The sequence below is a fragment of the Poecilia formosa genome, unplaced genomic scaffold (genome assembly GCF_000485575.1).
Source record: "Poecilia formosa unplaced genomic scaffold, Poecilia_formosa-5.1.2 Scaffold0, whole genome shotgun sequence".
NCBI lineage: Eukaryota > Metazoa > Chordata > Actinopteri > Cyprinodontiformes > Poeciliidae > Poecilia > Poecilia formosa.
The window spans coordinates 7,101,165-7,124,709 of NW_006799939.1; the positions used below are offsets into that span (position 1 = coordinate 7,101,165).

Sequence of the window (23,545 nt, forward strand, 5' to 3'; positions counted from 1 at the left end):
TGTGTGTGTGTGTGTGTGTGTGCAGGATGTGAAAGATGAGGAGGGGGACGCTACAGAAACATAGAGCAAAGGATGGCAAAAAAAAGAGACAGAGGGGGAAAAATACAAAAGGTGGAGAAAATGTGATTTCCACGGCGTAAGAGAAAACTCTGAGTGACGATGATTGACGGCTGAGGTGTTATCGGTCCGGTACTGGCACGTACCCCCGCACCCCAAACCCTGTCCAACCTCGCCGTCTCGGGCACCCACCCTTTCGGACGGCGCTTTACCGTTCTCCTCTCCGTCTGATGCCCAAATTAACCTTCTGAGCGAAGTGAAGGAGGCCCAAAGCAGCCTAATCAGAGGCTGATTATGGCAGCGGCGGCTGGCTAAAGGGTCAGGGTAATTGTACCATCAGAGGCCTGATTGTTTTCAATCAGACGGGCGGCCGAGTGACAGCTGGGGGATTGGGGGCCCTGATGGAGCCGCGGTGGGCCTAATCAGAGAAGAGAGGGAGAGAAAGAATGAAGGTGGGGCAGGAGGAGGTGGTGTGGGGGCTGATTGGTGCAAATGAACAGTCAAAATGGCAAGTCCCCATCCTGCACCGCCATCTTACTCCACAATCCAGTTCATCACGCACACACGCCTGTTTATGCGGACTGACAGTCTGCCTGCACCTGTGCACGCAAATTCAGACATGCCGCTCACTACGGCATGGCCTCATCAATATCAATGCTTCAGCAGAGAAAGGCAGGGTTCAACCAAATCTCTCTGATTGCTTTTAATCCTCTGCTCTCCTGCCTTGCAAAACTATTCTGGGACTTTTCTGCATTTTTACTCACATCGCAACCAGAAGCTTCACTGTATTTTATGCAAAATGTTTTCCAACTAAAAATCAGAAAAGAGTGACATGTTTTAGAATTTAACCCTCGTTAGTGTTACATAAAATGTTGTGTTTTCACAGCTGATACTCTGGTGGACTCTGTTATATTGGAAAAGCAAAACTGCAACATTTGTTACATATTTGCTTTCATACTGCACTGAGCCACGTGACTCTCTTTGAAAAACCTGTTTCCGCCGTCGCCTGTGGAGGCGCTGTAGTAAAAACCACTGAAGGGAGAGACACAAAAACCTCAGAAGACACTGACTGCAACTTTCTGTTTCACGAAACGAAAACAAAAATGGAGTGGTGTCAGGTTTTAGCGGTTATAGGATTTCTCTTTTGTCTTTCCAATAGCAGGAGCCATTTCTCCAGGTAGTGCTAGTCTCGCGCTCTTGTTTTGGTTGCATTTACCCAGAATGCCCTGCGCCTTAGTCCTCTTCTTGCTTTTGGAGCAGTATCAGGTCTGCTTGGGGTTCACATATACAATTGACCCGCGCAAGAGTTCACATCAACCAGATCGAGGTCTAAATTTTTAGGTGGACCAGAGTTAGCATCAGTTTGATTACTCATTCACGCCTCCCCAAGTGATCCAGACGTTCTAGACAAACGAACTAGAGTTCAATTAAAGCATACTAAACAGGGCTGGTATGAACGCAACTTAATTACCACTAGAGGTCACCTTATTGGTAAATGGAGTCCACATGTGTAATTCAAAAATGTTGTGTTTGGCAGAAAGCCAATATCGCACATTCCCAATGTGAAAACTGTTGGTGGTAGCATCATGCTGTGGAGATGATTGTCTTCATCAGATGTTAGAAGACCATGACCTGGTACCATTTTGGTACCTTGTGTTGGTCCACCCCAGGGGTCTGCAACCTGTGGCAGTGGAGCTGCAAGTGGCTTTTTCAACCATAACACTGCCTTAAGTATTCCCTAATGTTCCCTAATCAAAAACATACCAGAAGTGTTGGTTTGATTCTTTCATGCACGTTTGAGAAATCCTTTAACCTCCACATCAACCATTCAGCTGTTAAAGATGAATATCCTCTTTTATGTATATCCTTATTGTAAAACCTTAAAATACAAATACATGATTTAAAAATGACAAGAAATTTCCTAAAGAAGAGATTTGTCAAAGTTATCCTATTTTTAAAAAAATTACGTGACATTTGTGGCTCTATGCAAGTTTTATTGGGCTGTCCTGAGAGCAAAATGGCTCTGTAGGTCTTAAAGGTTGCATACCCCTTGGAATCCATAAAAACTTTCAGGACACTGCTGTATTTGTGTTAAACTATTCGGGCAGTAATGCGAGTGTGAAACGACTGTCTACCCTGACTCAGACACTACCTTCCATATCTCCTCCTCGCTCAGGGAGGTGAGGCGGTCACTTTTCAGCACCTCCCTGAGGAGGCGGTAGGGCAGCTGCAGGGCCTCGTCTTGTCGGTTCTGCCTCAGCTCAGACAGATGCTCCACCAGGAAGCCCACCACGGCCTCCTCCAGGGCGGGTAGATGGAAGAGGTCGGCCACGCGGTACAGCTCCAGGTAGTTCACGCCGCTCAGCTCCTGCAGGAGGATCAGGGAGAGGCTAAAGGATGCACGGCTTAAAAATACTGTACGCATTGTGTTCACTGTAATGGCATGACAACATTTCAGATGAAGGCAGCTGGGGGGGAGGGGGGGAAACTGGATAAGAGAAAATGAGGCAACACTGCCACCTTCTGGGTGTCCATGAAAATCCACACAAATATGGGTCTGTTTTCAAACACAAAGTGTGACGTGGATAGCTTTTATGACAGATTCTGAAATTTTTTATTTAAAAAATGATTTAAACATTTGTAGAAGCTTTTTTTTTTACTGCAAAGTAAACAAAACATACATACAAACTGACCATGGCGTGGTATTCTGAAGGTTGAAAAGTATATGCCAAGTGAAGACTGTCCATTTTACAGAAAACTCCGGAAAATTCATATTCATGAATTTTGCATCTAAAATTCATGAACATTTTTTTTCTGTATACATCATAATATTTAGACTTGTCAGTTGTTTAAAGTCCTAAGTAAATTAATATTTTAAATTTGAAAGAATTTTACATTTGCTATTTATTAACCTTGAAGTAACGCTTTTATTAATAAATGCAACAACATATTTGAAGTTTTGAGAGCTGGGTATATTCTATGAGAAGCAAAGTGCTCCTGGGAGCCCCCTGCTGGCCAAAAGAGGGACGCTTTATTTCTGATTTGGAACAGCAGTGATTGTCCTCCGGGAAAACAACTTCATCAACAAATCTTTTTGGATTGATCCAACCAGGAAAGTAGATCAAATTAGATGAGATTACTGTATGTAATTAAAATTAGAGTTAAATTATTGTAGAACAGGCCGTCTACCCTGTTCCTTTACTTAACATGTACTTCACATCATAGGTGACTGTGGAAAAATACTTTTTTCCTCAGTTAGTCATTTTCCTGTTTTATTTATTAATCTGCCAACATCATCATCTTGCCAAGGCAGATTCAGGATTCGTTGCTTAATCTCGATTACATCCAGTCATCCACAGACTGAGAAAGGTTCTCCTGAACCCATTGAAACTTTTATTTTTAGGTGTTAATGCTGGTTTAAGTCTTGCTGAACTGGACATTTTAATATAATAAATGCAAATTACCACCTATTCTATCAATTTAACCTTAGTTTGACTTGAAAAAAGATGAATCGGTCATTAGAACAATGTCACATGACACTGAGGTGATACAAAAAGATGTCAAATCTCAAGATTGTTTTTCATTTTAATTAACCAATTTATTTACTTTTAGTATAAACCAATACTAATAAAAACTACTGAACATCATTTGAGAGTGTCTATAGAAGATCTTTATGTTAGTAAAACTGCCATAAAACACAAATAATTGTTGAACTACTTTGCAAAAAATAAAATCTACGCAAGTTGTTGTAAATGTGGAATAAGTTCTTCAGATAAATCAGTCTTCAGCAATATTTTAATATCTACAATTTAAAAGTTTATTAGCAATTGCTTATACTGAATCCAGCATTTAGTTAAAGCAGAAGAGTCACTCCGTTAGCAAGTCAAACATGCTTTTCCTGTAATGACGGTTTACAACCACCAGGTGGCACGTTGGAGCTATGACTGATATCTTGTCATAACCAAAACATAAACATAAACAAACTAATTAATTCAAAAACACCAACTCACTAAACATTTTTGGATTTGTTTTGGGAATTTCAGCACAACTGTCAAGATGAAATAATATTTCTGTTCATTTATGCAGATAATACATATTTTACAACATGCATTACATTATGTTGTATAATCCTCTATAAACTACCATTTGATCAGACATAACCTGAACCTTTGTTTTTAACTGTAGAAGTGGTTGGCTGCAAATTCAGAGGTCAGTGAGCTTTTAACGTCTCCAAACAACATCTTCACAAGATGTTTTGCTTTTGTCATGAAAAGCACATATAGGGTTATCTGACCCTGAGCCAGGTTCCATCCCGACATTCTGATGCTGTTTATATTCATAATTATTTGAAGCATCTGGAAGTTATACCCAAGAAAGAACAAGACCTGTTTAGGTGTACAATATTCTTCCTGATAAAGCGATTTTTCCAGTGTGGTCAAGTTAAAATACATTCATCGACTGATTCAAATGTTATGAATTAACAAAGGAGAAACTTACGAAACCATGACATCGACATCTGGTCCCTTCCAAAAGTGTTTAAAGTTTAGTAATCTTGGTGTAAGCTACTGATTTTGAATAAAAGTTTCAGAGAATTCTAAAAATTAGCAATGCCAATAAAATAAATAAAAACAGTAAGCAAAAAAACTACTGAAATAGCAGGACAACACCATATGCAATGGGAATATTTGTTATCTCGTCATATTTAATAAAAGCTAACACATCCATAAAGGTACAGAAATTGCAAAACCATCTAGTAAGAATAAAGTTAATCAGCAGTTTGATCGTACTGTAATGCTTACAGTCTAGGCCAGAGGAGGGGTGCACATGACGTATGGGTTCTTGTCATGGCTACCAAAAGGATTTATTCAGGATTAGTAGTCCTCATGGCACCAAATCCCAGCCCTCATCAGGAAGGGTGTCATTTCTGGGATCCACGTTAAAGGTTTAGCACAAAAAAAGTCAACTGAGCTCAGGTTAAGGAGCTAAGGGTGTGGTTATGCATGAGCTATTAATATGTAAGGCTAGATTCAGCGCTGGGGTCAGAGAATGGAAAATTGTAAAGAGGTGTGTGTGTGTGTGTGTGTGTGTGTGTGTGTGTTTTAGCATTTCCCACCTTGTAAGGCCCATTAAAAAAAAATAAATAAATAAAAAAACATTGCGAGGACCTACTGCTGGTCCTTTGGAGTCCCAAAGCTGAAGTTCTGTTTTTTGGTTCAGGCATAGTGATGCACCAATGTGAAAATTTGAACCAATATCAATATCTGATATTATATTAGTATTGCTGTGTCAATATGTTAGATGAACAACATCAGCTAATACCAATGTCAATGCCAATATATTGTGCATCCCTAGTTAAGGGATGCACAATCTAGTTAAGGTGTAAACTGAGCTAAGGTTACATTTAGGGTTAGGCACAGACCCAGCTCCAGAGGAATTTAGCTGCGGGGGGAAGGGTCACAGTTAACAGGCTTAGTATTTAATATAAATACATAAGCATTTATGTCACATTTCAACTAAAATAACCACAGATAAACTAGTCATCATTGTTTGAAAAAAATTTGCAAAGTTCGATTAGGCATGTACTGCTAATGGTTAGGCTTAGGGTCAAAGGTTAGGCTATAGAAATGAATGAAACTTGAATGGAAGTAATCGCAAAATCTCCTTTAACATGGAAAGATGTGATGTGTATGTGCCTGTGTGTGTGTGTGTGTGTGTGTGTACCTGGATGAGGTAGTTTGAGCAGAGGCTGAGGAGCTCCAGCAGCTGAAGGTGACTGCCCGCAGACAGGACGTCCTGGATAACAGCCGGCTCCAACAGAATCTGGACCAAAAAAAAAAAAAAAAGAAAAAAAACATTAGATTTTCAGACACTCAGAGTAAAACCGTGGAGCTACTATTTGCTCTAATTTATTATTTATTCATAAAGTCAAGGCCTGATTCAAGTTAAACTAGCCATCAAACTATTGCTGACTGTGCTTCCTGTTTGAGCTGCGTGACCAGAAGCTAAGCTAGGCTAATCTGATGAATGTCTGCCTTGCCACTCTCTCTTTCCTGGCATAACACTTTGTAAATTCGCCAAGTCATGCTCATAAGCTGCTGAGAGCAGAGCCAGGTAGTGTTGGGAGACAACAAGGTCCGACAAATTTAACGTTCCTTCAACAACCCAAAAAACCTGTCACACAGAGGACTAATCTATGGTGGCTTTTCTAAACCAAGAGGAAATCTTTGATAATCCATTCAGCGGTGCTGCCCTACATAGGAGCATAACTGTGACTGCATCAAAAGTGAAAATGAGAAAAATGACTTCAGCATCGTGTTTTTCAATGTTGCTGACACAGTAGACAGGTAAGCGTTATTCAACGGCGCTAGTAGCGATCATGTTTTTCCTGAAACCCGCTCATTATTTATTCATCCTGAGGCAGAGGGGGGGGGGGAAACTGATCTGAGAACAAATGTTCTGTCTCCCCTCCTCTGCATGTTGTCCAAGTAATGTGCAAAGTCAGTTTTTGCTTCATAACACACTATTTAACCACTTTAAGACTAACTTAAACCCCGCAAATTCATTAAAATACTTGTTTAAAGTGTTTCTATAGATATACGTGCATCCAAAGGGGGAAAATAAATCCCACAAAGCTTTTCTCATAGCCGTATCATTTTCCCACTGCTTGCAATTAGCTGCATCTGCACATTTCCATTCATCACAGCATGGCTTCCTGGCAGGGCTGGGCTGCAGGCCAGTTAACCACACGCACCATCTATGAGCTTCAGAAGCTAACGTATTCAGACAAGAGGGCAATAAAAAGAGGTTATTCGCTCTGCTTAAACAGCAGCCTGTGCACCGATTTGGAGAGAGAACGGAAATGCACTAATCACCGGTCATAATCCAAATTCTCGTGAAACATCCTGAATTAGGAAGAAGAGCTGGACACTCAGGTAGTTTTTTTTTTTTTTTTCTTCAACAGAAACATGAAACTAAATGCTTCCTGTCAGGAGAAAGCAGGAGTGGCGGCTGGATGGTTGGAGAACGTCCAGCCAGCTGGAGAAAGAGCTGTGGTCAGACGATACCACATTTGTTCTTTTGAACCTAAATACAAAAACACTGAACCCAGTAAGTATGAAGCTGGCAGCATCGTGATGAAGGAGCAGGGGAATGAGTTAGTCTACAGAAACAAACTCGCCTCGGTTTTCTAAGTCTGAGTAAGTTTTCTTTTTCTCAAGACTTTAAAAGTTATCCTCAAGTGAAACAAAAAATTCTAGATGAAAATATTTTAATTGTTTTTTTAAGTTTTTGTATTTTTTCTTAAAGGGGAGAACTAAAAAAGTGATGTACAGAATATGATCAATTTCCTTTTAAATTGTCTTTCTGACTATTAAAAACATTTTTCTTTTATTTATGAAGCAAACGACCTGAGCAAAGTGCAAAATAAAAGGGTTTTTTTGTCTTTTAGAGTCAGATTTATAGTAATATATTCAGCCTCTAACTTTCTGAGCTCACCTTCATCATTGCTGTTGGTGACGCAGTTTATGTGGAAGGAAGAGTTATTACAAAAATATGCACTTAGAAAAATGAGACGATGGACAATATTTTTTGTCACTTATCCTTCTTGACTTAAAGACTTAAAGGGGAAGTATTATGGAAACTCGACTTTTTTGAGCTTCACATCATGTTATAATGTTATTACCTCATCAAAAACATACCTGGAGTATTGATTTGATTCTTTTGTGCATGTTTGAGAAATCACTTAATCTCCCTTGGCGACCATTGAGACGTGCAAAACGCCTGAGTGGGCCAAGCGCCGCCTGCTGTGTTAGTAGCGGGGACTGCAATGTAGTGAGGCAGGTAGAGGTCAAGCCAAAAAGGTGTTTGGTAACTGAAAAACTGAAACATAGTGGGGAAAAACTCAAGAGGGACAGGAAGTATGGGAAAATAAAAAACGAAGAAATGCAGCTGCTGAAGACTTGACCTGAGGGGAAAAAAACTCCACCAGGATTCAAACCAAGCACCTTTTTGACTGAAGGCAGCAGTGCTAACACCTGCACCACTGTGTCAGTAATGACTCTAAGTGACTGTAAGTGAATGTTCTTCATGTCCTGCTGGCATGCTCCTCACTCCAGCCACCTAACATGGTTAGAAAACTTCAGCCTCACTCAGCAGAAGTCAGTTTTGTAACATTGTGCCTACTTTAGTGTAGGAGTCTAGGGAGCTCTTGTGTAATCCGTCGTGTGTTGTACTCGCCAGTTGTGAACTTTCACCTGGAGAAGAAGATAAAGCAAGGGCGGAATATTTTGGATTTCAGGTCGGCATCATATGTGCGGCTTGTCTGTACCCTCTCTCTTAAGGATTTTTTTAGTAGGTTGCCACTTACAACGTGAGGAAACGTCTCATGCACTATCATCTCCTTTAGGCAGAGAGGAGCAGAGCCAAACGAAACGGGGCGGCTTGCGAGCCTGCAGTTGACCCACTTACTGGCACAGTCTTTTGCTCTTTTTCGTGGGAAAAATTAGTAGTATTTAATAAGTTCACAGCTTTTCAGGATGCAAAATAAGCCACAGCGCTGGCTGCTGGTGGCTGGAGGCTCAGTCATAGTGATGAAAAGGTCAGGACAAACAATTACACCGCTAACAATTCCCGGTGAGAGAGTGAGAAAGCAAGGACGGATAGTAATGTCTCTCAAAAAACTGTCTTAAAGATTCACAACGGAAATCTAATGCTGTGTTGTTTCTTAAATGTACATTTTATGTCCGAAACGTGTTTTTTTGTATTTTTGGCTGCCGCTTGCCAAGGATGGACAGACCTTATACACTTTTACGTGGCTTTTAAATCCTGCTGTGGGAGCTTATGGTGCTGAGATTAAAACTGTAATCTGCAAAACCCGCATTTTGAATTATTTATGTGACATGTGTCACACTGGTCAACAACTACAAATTGTAAGTCAGAATTTCTTTCCGGGCTGTAAGGCTTCATTTACTCAAAGGGAAAATAAAAATAAAAATAAAATGGAACCCTGTTTCAGTTCCAGGGGTTGGTTAGAGTACCAGAATTTATTTCACAGTGATATGATCTTTACTCATTCAGAAATGTAGGTATTTACATCTCAGGTCTGTGCTTATGCAATATGTAAAACTCAGGAGCTGAGTCTAAGTCTAAACCATCTTTATTGGGAACAACTTGTAGTATCCATGTTTTTTATTTCGATGTGGATGGATTTTGTCCCACTTTATGACAGAAAGCCAGTCAACTGCCTTGCAGCCTTGCAGTACTATGAGCTGTACTAGTACTAATACTGGGGATGTTACATGCAGTCCAAAAATGTAGCAAAAGAAATGCAAATCTAATGCATGCTGACAGTGAAAACAGACATTATGAGCTAAATATTGTGACTTATTTAGCAAATGTGTTTCCATCTATCCTTTAACGAATTAGCTCTTTTCTGAAAAGCTATAGCATACTTCTTATGCTATAGCATAAGAAGTATGCTATAGCATAAGAACTTGCTAACTGAAAACAAATGAATTCATTTGTTTTGTTGATTCATTTGTTTTCAGTCATCACTTTTGTAGATCTATTAAATTTTTGTAATATTCATATTCATCCTGTTGCATGACCGCTGTAGCTTCAGCTACAGGGCAGCTTCACATTTACCTCTAGAACAGTTTAGTATACTGAAACATTGAAGGTGAAATCAGTCACTTCAAGCTTCTCAGATGCCGTGACTGCAAACCAAATCTCTTATACTGCGCTTTAAATTAAGAGATATTCACCCTTTGCAATAATTAAGGCATCAATAAGAGCTAAACAAAAGAGGGAGCTGGTGAGAGACAGTTCTGGTTAGATAAGTAGTAGTAACAGTTGCTGCAAAATTTGAAAGGTCAACATCTCATTTGACATTATCACTGGGAAACTATGCACAGTGTAGCAAGTTTTAAACAACTTCTTAATAAAAATAACTTTTAAAAAAGCTTTTTTTGCTTTTTAATTGTTCGTACTCAGGAGGGAGCACTACAGTGTCTTTAAGTGCATTCTAGTGCAGAGAAGTTCGATTGTAGCAGCTCACCTGTCCAGTGTAGGCGAAATCTAAAGCATGCTTCAGTCCAACACTGGTGACGCCTTGCAGGGTTACTTCATCTGCCTCGCTCTCCACCATACACAAGCTGAACATGGCCTGATGAGACAAAATCAAAGGAGAACCACATGAAGGATCAGACTTCTTCAGTCATAGTAAATAAAACATGGTTATGCTACGGTTCACAAAGTTTACGCCTCCTTTGGATGTATACAGAGATAGAGATCTATATAGAGCAGCATTTACAGATAAAACACACTTGCTTTGCGTTTCATGTGACTTGTGGCTTTGATAAACAGACAATTTAAGCCTGACAGGCGCTACATTCAGGATTTATCAAGCATCGATTTGCCGGCCTGGGGCCTGGAGACCAGCAGAAACAAACAGCACAATCGGTACCCTCTGTTACGCCTCGCCGTCTTCCTCCCATCCATGAACACAGACACACAGTCACATGAGCGCACGCTGAGCGCCATGTGAAATCAAAAGCAGCCAACACAGGATCTGCCACTGCTGAGCGTGAGTCCAGCTAGCCGCTCGCTAATCAAAGCTATATCGACTGATGTATCACCACGGAGGAAGAGGAGGAGGAGGATGAGGAGGCAGAGTCAATTGATCAGCGCCAACCAGCAGAGAGCGGCACCACAGAGGGGCGGAAAAAACAGACGAGGTTATCAAAAGTAATCGGTAATTTATGTTTTCCGTCAGGGTTTCAAACCAGCAGCAGGAAAAAAAAAACAACAAAAAAACAAAAACAAACAATTCTCCATAAAGGAGAATTTTTTACCACAATTGACATTTTTTTCCCTTTTCTTCAGTTTCATTACTTCAGGATACCAATCTTGCTAACTCTTGATTTTTAACTATCTTTTTAATCACAGTGTGCAGGCTGCATCCCCCAACTACAAACAGCTCTGCATGTTTTCAAAGCACAAAAGTCTGTTCTGTTATTATAGCATGCACACTACTGCCACAAAATCAGCAATAACTCATCTCATTTTCTCTAATTCATAACACACATGAACTTAAACCAGAGGAAGATACATTCCCATCTCATGCAAGTGATTCTGTATTGATTTAAGTGACGCATTGTGATGTTTAAACTGTGTGTCTTCTAGTCACATAGTGCCATTTTATAGAATAATCAAGTAACTATGTTACCTTCAGTTGTTGAAAAAGTGCTACATCTATATAAAATACGACTTAACAAATATTTTATTTCCTGATTTAACACCTTAAAATTGGGTCTCTGTTTCTTTAAAAACTCCTGCTCTTTCTGAAACTCATCACAACATGGCTTCTCTATCAATCCTTTAACAATGTTTGTACCGGCGTTTCATTGAAAAGTAGCTCCTATCATGAGCTCAGCTGATGCTCAGTACCACCAGGCATTTAGTAATTACTGCTGGCTAGTCTGGAGGAGCTAGTCTGCGAGGCATAAACTGTAGATTGAATACTGTATACCTGAGGAGGAGTTGCACCTATCGGTGGTGCTAAATCTAATCATAAGCTTCTCACAGCTGAATGGTTGCCATGGGAGATTAAAGGATTTCTCAAACATGCATGAAAGAAACAAAACAACTCTCCAGGTATGTTTTTGATGAGGAAATAAAATTGTAACATGATATAAAGCTAAAAAAAAGTCTGTTTCACATAATACTGCAGCTTTAACCAAAGCATATGCAGAATTCCCTCTTTGATTCCCCCCCCAACTGCACAAATTAAAAATCTCCTGGTCCACTAAGCGAAGGAGGGCCGGTGGCTTAACTCGGGGTGTTACGGTGGCTGATTTATGATCAGTGTGTGCCAGAATGAAAGACACACAAGACCAGGCAGAAGCACACCAGTATAAGTTTGTTTGGACACCGTTGGCTGAATCGGCCACCCGCAAAGTCACTGCCGCCGTTCTTGGCGGAGACATCCAGGTAGCCGCTGATGGTGACGGATGGCTCCTGTGATTTGGGGACTCAGAGACACAGTGTGCCACAGAGCCCCGCCCACTCTGGGCCTTTCACACAAAACTGCAGCTCTGCAGATAGACTGACCTGCTGGCAAAATTTATGTGTCTGCATGTTGTGATAACAAGACTTAGAGTGAAATATTAGCTTTCAGAGAGGTTGTTTCCCTGTGGGGGAGAAATATTGGGTCATTTCTTGAGGGCTGGAGCTATTTTTACGAATAAGTTTGTCAAAAATGTTGCAGTCTTACTTTACACCAAAAACACAGTGGTCGGGCCTGTCTGACTAATGCAGAGGTCATTTTGTCTTTTATTTTTAGCTGTGTTTTACTATAAAACACTTATAATTGTCCTTAAATACAGTTCACATTATAAACAATTCAGTCTAAAAAGAGCAATGATGAATTTCACCTATGGTGCCTTGCAATAGTTTCCATACCCATTGAAATTTTCCACACACTGTTCAATTTCAGGCTTAAAAATGTAATTGTGTTACTTTGGGATTTTAAGCCAGAGATAGACCAACAAAAAGTAGAACATAATTAGGAAGTGGAAGGAAACAATGTTTTTTGAGAATTCTCTACAATTAAACATTTTATACGTGTATCATGCAGTTACATTTAACGCCTTTTGATTCTAGACCTCTTTTTTCTTTCATGTTCATTTTAACCCCAATAAAAATGTAGTTTAAAAGAGACAGAATAGAAAAGACAACATCTCTGTCAGCCAAACATGCAAATGTTAGAGAAAATATAGTAAAAGTTATCTTATGTAAAGATGTTTTCATATTTTAATGTGGCTGGAGGTTTGTAAGAGTTGACAAGTCGAGCAAAAATATCTGACTTTCAGGATCTTTATTTAGGTTAAATATGGAGAGGATAAAACACTCCAACATCCAACATATTTCAGGCTTTGATTGATTTATTGATTGATTGATTGATTGATTGATAACAATCAACTAAGGTGACGTGAGCACTTAATGAGCTCATAATAGCTACAGTAAGAATCACTGGAAAATTCACATCGCATCTCATGCTGTTGGATAAAAATCCAATAGAAAAAAAAATCGTAGGCAAACTGGCACTATGCTACATGGTATTAAAAGACCGACATTAAATGTGGCCCCTTACTAGGCCCAAGTAGCAAAAACCAATTAAATTAAAAATAAAAAGTGATTCTGTTGATGTACTTTCAAATTACATACAGCATATAGCTAGCGTGTATAAACCTGACCTGAGCCCCGACCACAGCAGAGGACCCTAAGCAGCCTGAAGGTCAGCTCACACCCAACCTCACTCTGCTGATGCCAATCTGCTTCACTATTGGGGGAAAAAAAATAAGTTTACCAAAAACTATCCATATTAGAAAACATCACTACGTTTTCAAACGTCTTAGCCCTAGCAAAAATAGCCTTTTGGGTCTTGCATTGAATAGTTCATAGCTGCCCTTAATAATTTAAGCAAGCCCTTTTTCAAGTAAACTTGTGCTATATAGTAAGACATTTCCACTAAATAGATGAAACAAAACTGTGGTAATATCTCAAAGGTTACACAAATCTACACTTAGCCAATTAGGAATCAATTGCAGTAGTGTACACAGAATGTTTGTCGCCAAATCATAAACCTCCTGGATATTAATTTCTGTGCCGGCTGAAGGATTTTATTGCCATTACTCTCACTATGAACATCAGCCTGCCATATTTATATGTAAAGCAACAGCATTAAGACTATGTAAAAAAATAAATAAATAAAATAAAAAGTTATTGTAATGTCATATTTCTGGGAACTTTGATTAACAGGTCAAAACTATCACTTTAAAACAAATATACCTCAAGCGTTCAGCGCTAGTCACATGTTGTTTTAATAATATTTCAAGTAATATGTTGATAGTGGCATTATTATACAAGTTCGCCCTCTCAAGTGCCAATAAACTTTAATTTTTTACAGAACATCCAACACTGGAACTGGGAGATATTTTAAATATCCAAAATAAAATACAACAACCAAAAACAAAAAATAAAATGCATTATGAAGTCTCTGTAAACAAAACTGTCCTTCAGAATGGAAATCATGGAGCTCATTTTAATTTATCAAGCGATTAATTGAAGAATTATTTATTGCCACAGGCTTAGTTAAAATGTCTAGATAGTGAGACATCACTAGTTTTGAGGGAGCCTTTGGTTTTGCGATTTTGTCTTTGTAATCAGCAACACTCGGGTAAAGGTTTATAATCTACATTTTCACTTGAGTCCGGCAATTTAAGTTGTGGATGTGTGCAGTGGCTAAGGGTGGAGAATGATGTGGGATGTGACTGACTTGGCCAAGTGTCCCGAAACTGTCCAAACATCGTCACAAAGGGACGGAGACGGAGACGACACCTTCAGGACAAGTCACCGAGTCACGCCTGTTCAGGTATTCCATTACTGTCGCTCTCATCTGCTGGACCACATAATGTGTCATAATCACCACTACAAGTGCCGAAGTTTCTCTGAGTGTGAGGGGAAGAAAAAAAAAAGAGGCAGGAAGAGAGAGCAGACACAGCTGCCATTTACCGCATGAGCCGCCCTCATCTCTTGAGCAAATGAACAAAATTAAACCCCGCGATGGAGTCAGATGACAAATTGAAGATAACATCGTTAGCCAACACAGAGAAACAGGAGAGCTCTGCTTGCGAAGTCACTTTTTCTTGCTTACTGTTGCACAGTGATCTAATAATCTGAAAGATGGGAGACGCGGCGTTGCTTTTGCCGAGACGAAACTTAAAAGGCAAACATTTATGCACCTTTCTGGAGAACAAAGGCGGGGTAAAAAAAGAGAGACAGGAAAAAGACACACAAAAGGAGAAGAAGAGTGTAACTCCCCCCACCATCAGCGCTCTGTGGAGAGATGTAAAAATAACCTGGGCACACAGAGTAGCACAGGGGAGGCATAATCCCCGGGCAACTTGGACATATTTAATCTGCTTCTCATTTGGAAGAGGGATTAGTATCTACCTTCTAATCTTCTCAGAGTCCCCAAATTAAATCTCATCGCTGCAGTTCTCTATGTGCAACGGGAAATCTCCTGTTTGGATATCTAACAGCATGTGTCTGCCTGATGCTCCTCTGAGGCCTAACCAGAGCAACTAATGCTAGGGTTCAGTCCAGGAGGACCTGACCTGAGTGAACAAAACTTTGTATTTCATTGTTTGCCGCCTCTTGCAAACGTTACCATTTCAGTCTCTTCAACTCTTCTTGGCAAAATGAAATGGGTCAAATTATTTTTGGGAGGCCAGTGAAAGTGGAATATCTCATCAGATAAGAGTGATCTCACAAAAAAATGTTAATTGGAGCCTAAGTTATCATAGGTGGCGCCACAGTCCTGAGCATTAGGATTATTGGTGCACTGATCTTTAAAAAGTTTGACCTACTGATTGCAATTTTGACCGATACCGATTTTTTATTTTTTTGTCTGGAAAGTTGCTAAGTATACCTACAAATCAGCCTGTCAAGATAAGAAATGTTGCTTGACAATGTATTGTCCAAGAAATTATTGCGATAAAGGACAATAGTGTCATTTCGAGTCTATTTTCAAGTAATATAAAAACAGCACGATAATGCAAGTTCTCACTCTCAAAACTGATAAACTTTCATTTCTATAAAACACTTAACACTGGAAAGGGAAGACATTTTAAAGAAAGAAAAACGACCAAAGACTATATAAACAAAATTGCCCTCAAAAAACTATAATCACTGACTTCAGACAAAACAGACAAAACTGCACTACTAACACTTCTCTGGTTTACTGCTCCTACTGCCACACTCTAGTAAGAGACCATGCACCAGCTAAAGTAGCCGACTCAAGAGGTCACTCCTCCGTTGTGCTAAGGAAACGATAAGGTAGAGAAATATGCACCAGAGTGAAAACTTTTATCATTCAGTCTTTAGTAGAAGCAGAGATACAAGGAAAACAAACATGCAAATGGGAATTCAGGGTTTCCCCCTGTGTATTGTAAGCCTGGCGGGCCACCAGACTTAGCATTGTAGGTTTATTTTAAATAGGATTTTTTTTATACACCAGTAAAAAAAATCCTATCTAGAGTAACGATTAATTAAGCTAGAGTTGACGCATTGACCTGTGCGTGAGGGGGAGCGTCCCTGCACCTGCCCGTTACGATGAGTGTTGATGCACCTCATAATTTTTATAAGTTCTTACAATGTTTAACTCAAAAACACAGTGGCCCTCGGGTGGACTGTCCTAGCGTCCCTAACATCAGGTTTATCAGGTTTTCAGGGGGAAACCCTGGAAATTATTGAGCGTACTTTAATTGATTTATTGCTTATTGTGACAAACCTAGCGACAAAGTTGGTAAATTGTTAACCTGGCATGACTGACAGACCCTCCCACATGACCTGGTGGGAGGGTCTGTCAGTCAGACAACTCTTACGGTAGAGAAAAGGCTGACTTCCAGACCTTTGCAAAGGTATATAAAATTGGCCGATCGCCAAAAATGAATTAATTATCGTGCACTCCTTCTTAAGATGGTTTGTTGTGTGAAGTCTCCAGGTAACGATCAACACGAAGTGTACCAACCCTGAAGTAGTCACTGCAGGCTGCCAGGACGGCCTTGTGAGCGTGGAACTTCTGCTCGCCGGCGACCAGGGTGACATCACACAGCTGACCATCCTTCCTCTGCTGGTTGAGGGCAGAGAGAACCGAGTCCTGGTGGGACTTTGAGTAGCAGAGCCTTTGTCCTGTCAGCATCTCCTTACTGTTAGACGCACAGAAACACACACAGCATTCTTTCAACAAGCAGAAAGCAGTGATTGGTATAAAAACATGACAGCTACAGAAATGTGCATCCACAATGTGCACAATGTTTTCACGTTAACCTCTGAGATTTTTGAAGAAATATAAACCTTTAGTGCCATTTTTGACACTGAAAAATGCATAATGTGGAAAAAAAATGAAGAGTTTATATTTTTCATTTAGATTGAAATGTATTGGAAAGTACCATATCTCTTACACAATTTTGATTTTTGTGTATTTTTTTCTCCCTTTAATTAGAACTATCTTGAATATATTGACAAAAATATATTAATTCCGCTTTTAAAGGAGTACTCTAAAAGCGGAGTCATATCTTATTGCGTAAGATCCATAAATGTCTAGCGTTTATTGGATTTTATATGTATTCCAGTTTTATGACCTCTCAAGCATTATCAGGGGGTTTCATTTATTACTCATTATCAGATATCTCCCTTTACAGTTGTAATTCTCAAAGAATAAGTTATTTGACTTTAAAAACCATTAAGCTTTTTTTTAAAACGTCCTTGGTATGTTTCAATAAAATGTCTCAGTAGTCTTATTAGATCCATCCATCTATAGTGTCCACTCATTGTGTCAACTGGTGAAAAATAATATTATCACCGTTCCTCCATTCATTTTCTCTACCAGCTTTTGCTCTGAATGGGTGGATCAGAGTGGAAAAGGCTTGGTAGAACATGGACGCTCCAAATCATGCTTAAGAATAATTTGGAGACACCTATTAACCAAAGCAGATTGTTTTTGGACAGTGTGAGAAGACGTAAAAAGCCAAATACGCTGGAGTAGAGAAGGATGAGATCAGATGGTTTTCAGGACACAGATTTTAGGAGACAGATCCTTTAGTAGGGGCATAAAATTACAAACTAGGTTTGTTGTTGCAGAAGCTGTGTGTGTGACTGAACGCAACGTCTACGTGCAAACATGATTCTTAATTCTTTTTCTTTCTATTAATTCAAGAGTTTGTTTTTTTTTGTTCATTTCAAATGATCATAGCTAGTCAAATAGAAAACATAGCTTTTATTTAAATATTTATGTAAAGAAATAGACATAAAGAGGTCACATCTAACAGTAAAACTAAAGTGCATCCCCCCTATATTTGAGTGATTTATGTATTTTGAAAATCTATAATTTTCTTAATTTGTCTTTGAATCAAGAAAATTAAAACAGATCATTAAATTGCTTAAATCCTAGAGCCGACTGGAGAGTCATTTTCTTTGTAAAATAACTATATTTTGAAATTTGTTTAGTTTTTTCCTTTGGGTTGTTTGCTTTGCAAGTGTGTGTGTTTTAGCATTTATCATCACCTTGTTAGCCTCTTTTTTGCAACAAATACTACATTGTACTACAAAATACTACAAAATATATAATATATTTTATAAGTCTAGGATGCTTATGTCATTTAATGCAAAGTCATGGATATAAGTTAACAATGACTTCCAGCAAACCTACATCACAGGTTAAAAATACTGAAGGTGAAAGGGACGGTGATGGTGATGCATTCTAGGTCAGAATTTCCCACTAGGAAAATTTACCTAAAACACCCAGAAAATAAGTTTCTCGCCTTGAAAGTCAGAGAGACCTCATTAAAAACTGACCTCAACATGAACAAGGCTGACCTGAGCCTGTAAAAAGCGGTGATAGAGGCAGCATCAAACTGTTCATTAGCAATTCTGTCAGTTTGTTCCCTATTAAATCATTTACTAGTTTCATTCAACCTCAATCTGTAACCATGTATCAGCAGTGTTGCTTTCCTGAAATGGAATGAAATAGGTATTAGTAAGTACTGCTAAAATTATACAGTAAATATATACAGTCAAATACAGTGAAATACACAGCGCATGCAGCCTGCAGAGCTGTCGCCCCAAATCTATCTTGTGTCCAGTTTTAGTCTTGGTTGCCTCTCTAAATGCTGTTGCCTGCCAGGAGGCTTGCTCTGTCACCTTCATGGTGATAGAAATAGGAAATAGGTGTGTAGGGAGCTCTGGTCTGGAGGTAGGGGGAATAATAACTCATGCTGCTTGTCAGGTACTCTGACAGAAAAAGAGATCCAGGAGCACAGAAAAGCAGGAAAATGGTTCAGAAGCAAAGCGATTAAACAAGCAGAGAACTGAGAGGTAACATAAGAGCGAGGAAGAGGGGTGGAATCTGTTGATGTTCAGAGTAAATATGTCACTCCTGAAATGAAAATGTTACAATACTGCCTGTACTTTTATGAGGTCACAGTTAAATGTCAGGTATCTTGCTCACTTTTGTTCTTTTAACTGGAGGATACTTTTGAGCAGATGCCATAATTTCCTGATGACCTTCTTGGTGCTCAGCTACCAACAAGCTTTCCTTCTTTAAACCATTTGTGGATTCTTGACCACTTTAATATGAAAAAAACAATTAGGTTCATGATGGAGTCACACATATTCATACTTTTGCACTCTTGTTTTCTTCATCTAACAAATCCACTTCAAGTGCAGAAATTGACTTCCTGTTTAATATGTCATGCCTGCCTCCCAAGTTAAGGACATACTATAGTATCACTGACCAGTGTTTATATTTTAGGTTAAACCCATATACACCATGTGTGAAAAGATAAAGATTATTTTAGATTGATTGGCTCAGACACCTTAAGTAGCTGGTAAAAAAAAACAAAAAAAAACTTAAATATCCTATCTTTTTCCAGTCAGTGAATGCACCAGACTTTAAGTCAGCTATCTTCAATCAGTCTTGTGGTTAACATTTAAAGAAAGCATAGAGGTGTAAGAAGCTATTTAAAGGGAATTTAGCATTTATCTATGCTAGCCATGCTAACTACACTAATTGCTAAATATCAGATGCTAAAGTCAGTTAAAATGCTAGCAATTATTGATTACTTAAGGCAGGAAGGCTGGAATAATATCACCATGTCAATACCAGTGTGTGCTATATTCATATTATAATGCACTGCTTTAAATGCAAATTAGTGTTGACAAACAAATTCCAAGTGTCACAACTTCAACTGTTGCATGCCAGTGTAATATTTAGAAATCTGGATGCTAAATATGGGGTCTCAACGCAGTAGATTACCACACCTGGCTCAAAATCCCAAAGGCTACAGAAAGTGTTGGAAGCTTCAATGGGAAAGGGAAGACATGGCTTTATTGCACGTCGTTACAATATTCATCAATAATCTGGATTTTGCAATTATTTTTGCGATTTTTTTTTTTTGCAGTCAAAATCCCTGATTTTCCTGTGCTACATTTGAAATAGTTTTGCAAATTTTTTTCTTTGTTAAACCCCTTCCAGGTGGGAGCTAGCAGTCACTTAAACACAATTTTTTTCCACTTTTTGTGAAAAATTTGCAAAAAAAACTGACTAGTGCGAAAGAAATGCTCAAAATCTGTAGATTCTGTGTGAATTTCACGAAACTGCAAAACAAAAATGAAAAAAACTGTAGGAACCAAATAGCATTGCCAATGCCTAATTTCTTAATAATGTGCAGCCATATTCTCAATACTGCTCTTTTATGCTCTCATAATGTAGCCCTTTAAGAGAAGATAGAGTCAATTAAAATCTGTAATAGTAAAAGGCAAAATTTCATAAAAAACATACATACATCATCATACTGAAAAAATAGCTCATAAATATACAGGAGCACAAGTAAAACTACATAAAGAAAGCTGATTTGGAAGGATTTTAACCATTTTTGACGCTATACAATATACTGTATTGATTTCTACATTGGACTTCCTATGATTTAATAAACAACAGTGATTTCGTCCCATGGATCAAAGTGATTCTTGGTCAATACATGGAGAAAAAGCAAAAAAAAAGTAAGATTAAAAAAAAAAACCCAACATGGATGTAAGATATGTTGTGACCCACAGCGCTACCTACCTGAGGCCGGGTTCAGAAGGCATGCCCCTTCACAAAGCGAGAGATGAAGGAGGGGAAGGTGTGATGTGCCTCCTGAGGACTGTCGTCTCCTCTCTGGGTGCAGACATCAGTCTGATAGGACAGAACAGCATGTCAGCTTTATTCAGCGCATCCACTTGACCGAGCCGAACTGTCACAACCTCCCGTGCGACGTGCGAACACACGTTACCGAACGTCATGCCTAATGCTGACTTCTCCCTTCCCTTCGTAGCTGTTGACTTTGACAATTCTTGTAGCTGCTTTTGAACCACGGGGGATGCAGTGACAGCCTCCAGCAAAGAGTTCAGACAAAAAAAATAAAATAAAGAATCTCAGCAGTTCTCAGAACAATCTGGGAGTCTGAATTACACCTGGTTCCTTCTTGTGTAGCTACAACCTTGACATAATGTGCAACACGCCTGAATCTGATAGTCCAGGGATAATAAACGGGAACCCAGGAGGTCAGCACAGGAGCTCTCTGAAATCCAAGCTGCACTGGGTACTCTGATTGAAACATACCTGCTTCCTGTACAACAATTAGTCTCACCAGCTCCTTTCATATGCACTGCCTCATCATTGGCATTTTTCATATTTCGTCACTTGGTTCATTTAATTTGTTGGAATTTTAAGTCGTATGTCAACACAAAATTTTTATTATACATATTTTTATACATAGGTGCATATCTGACCTATGCACCAATCTGATATTCATATCTGCATCAGTCCCGATATTGGAAAAAAATTCTACATCAGGTATCAGTGGCAATGTGCGCAATCCATAAGGGCAAGTCTATTCAGTCTAATTTTTTTCTGTGTTTTGTCTTCTGAGCGACTTTATGATTTATTATTTATCTTGTCTACTCTTATATTTAGAATTTCTAATCGGACTTTCTGAACTGTTTGAAAGAAGATTTGTCAAAGTTAATTTTTTACATGTTTGACCAAAGTAGTCAACGTATTTTTTTCGTCAGTTTCAGTTTTTTTTAGTATTTATTTTAAATTGGCCGTCTTACGCCTAATCGAAAGGTCCAGTCAAAGACCAGACCTAAATCCAATTGAAAATTGGTGGCAAGACTTGGAAATTAATGTTTACAGATGTCTTCCATACAATTTAACTGAGCGTCAGCTATTTCCAATAGAAGAAAAGGAAAAAAGTCCATCTTTAGATGTAAAAAGCTGGTTTCAAGACATACTGGGTTTTGTGATACTTTGAGGTTAAATCCTAGTAAAATTCACTGGAGTTAGAAGTTGTAACGTGACAAAACGCCAAAAAGTTGTAAGGGTATGAGTATGTCTTTGCGTCTATGTCAGAAAATAAATGAAATCTCTGTTTTTTTCTGTATGAAACTGAGGGCTGAATGTACAGCTGGCTGTTCTGTAGTCCCCACTGAGATGTATTGATCGACCTGTTTATGAATGACCTTCAGCCACATGGTCAGAGGCAGCTACTGACTGAGGGGGGACAGGGAGCACACCTCAGACAATCAAATAAAATCATTTGTTTTTCTTTTTTCATTGAGTTTTACAACGTGGTTAGACAATGTATATGTTGGTTACATATGATGAAATTCGTCTTTTTTTTTAGATCTAGATGTAAACCGTGGAGATTAAATATATTTCAACGTGGGTGTATTCGCAGTTAATAATCACAACAAGTAGGCCATTGTTCCCTGCAAAGCGCTCTAATCTCCTGACTAAAAAAGAAAAAACAGACACAATGCCTGTGTAATGTTTTTTAAGCAGAGGAGACAGGCGGCTTTACAGATGAACAGGTAACAGGATTGAGGAGGAGGAAGAGGAGGAGGAAGAAGGGGACGAAGGTTTGGGTTTCCAAATAACCAGACCCCATTAGTGCATTATCTGTCACTTCCCAAAAAGCTTCCAGCTGTCAAAAGGTCTCCTAGCAACAGGCCAGCGCCTCAGTCCACAAACTATGAGGACAGAGAAGGAGGACAAGCCCCCACATTTACAAACACAATGACCCTGTTGCATCCCACAGCCGCGCCGCGCCGCGCCGCGCCGCGCCGCGCTCGTACATTTCTGGAGCACCTTACGTTCACGCACGGATTTCACTGATTTCGGCTCGCTTTTAATCCTAATGTAACACGGGTTTACGTACCGCATATGAATGTGAAATGAGTCGGCCCCGTCCTCCGTGGTGGCGCCGCCGTTACAAATGTCATTTGACGTCCGTAGGAGCTGGTCTCCTTCCCGTCCACAGCGGGGCGAAACGGGAACACAGCCAGTAGCAGAGGCACTCACTTACCGCCAATACTTTATTGGCTGTACCCTACTGTAGCCCGTCAGATATTACGTTATAACCCCGCCCCTAAGCGGTGCTAAGTCACATGAACTCCGGTGTTATATAGCCGAGAAAGCGCGCCCCCGCGTGGTTAATTCAGACAATGCATACATAATAGGATTTCTGACATTTATTTTGTAGACACATAGCTTTTTACTGTAAGCAGTATTACTTTTTCAATGCTGTTCAGCTCTGCACAAAAAATATACCTGAATTCACCTTTTATAGACCATAAAGCATAAAATCTGTGAACTCATAGTTTCAGCGTTGCCAAATTTGACTGCACTGGGTTTTATTCAGGGATGTCTCTATCTTGTCTCTAAATTGCATTTTCTCTCAGAGTTGAAAGAAATATTTTTGTTAACGCATGGGTTCCAAATTAGAACATGCACATGCAAGATTTCATAAGAATCCTGAGACTTAGGAGTAATATTTAAGTGCATTTTTAGATGTAACTGGCTTCATAATACACTAACACTAAC

General features: G+C 39.3%; 1 protein-coding gene across 1 annotated transcript in view; it reads right to left on the minus strand.

Annotated features, from left to right (window-relative positions):
- LOC103149171 (kelch-like protein 32) overlaps positions 1 to 23,115 on the minus strand; it is a 31,426-nt gene extending 8,311 nt beyond the window's left edge. Inside the window, exons 1-6 of the mRNA XM_007568239.2 lie at positions 22,881 to 23,115; positions 20,744 to 20,854; positions 16,649 to 16,826; positions 10,112 to 10,219; positions 5,779 to 5,877; positions 2,210 to 2,425 (exon numbers count right to left, since the gene is read on the minus strand). Of these exons, the coding sequence (XP_007568301.1) occupies positions 2,210 to 2,425; positions 5,779 to 5,877; positions 10,112 to 10,219; positions 16,649 to 16,826; positions 20,744 to 20,766 (624 nt within the window). The 5' untranslated portion in view covers positions 20,767 to 20,854; positions 22,881 to 23,115. The remainder of the gene's footprint in view (positions 1 to 2,209; positions 2,426 to 5,778; positions 5,878 to 10,111; positions 10,220 to 16,648; positions 16,827 to 20,743; positions 20,855 to 22,880) is intronic.
- Positions 23,116 to 23,545: the final 430 nt, after the last annotated feature.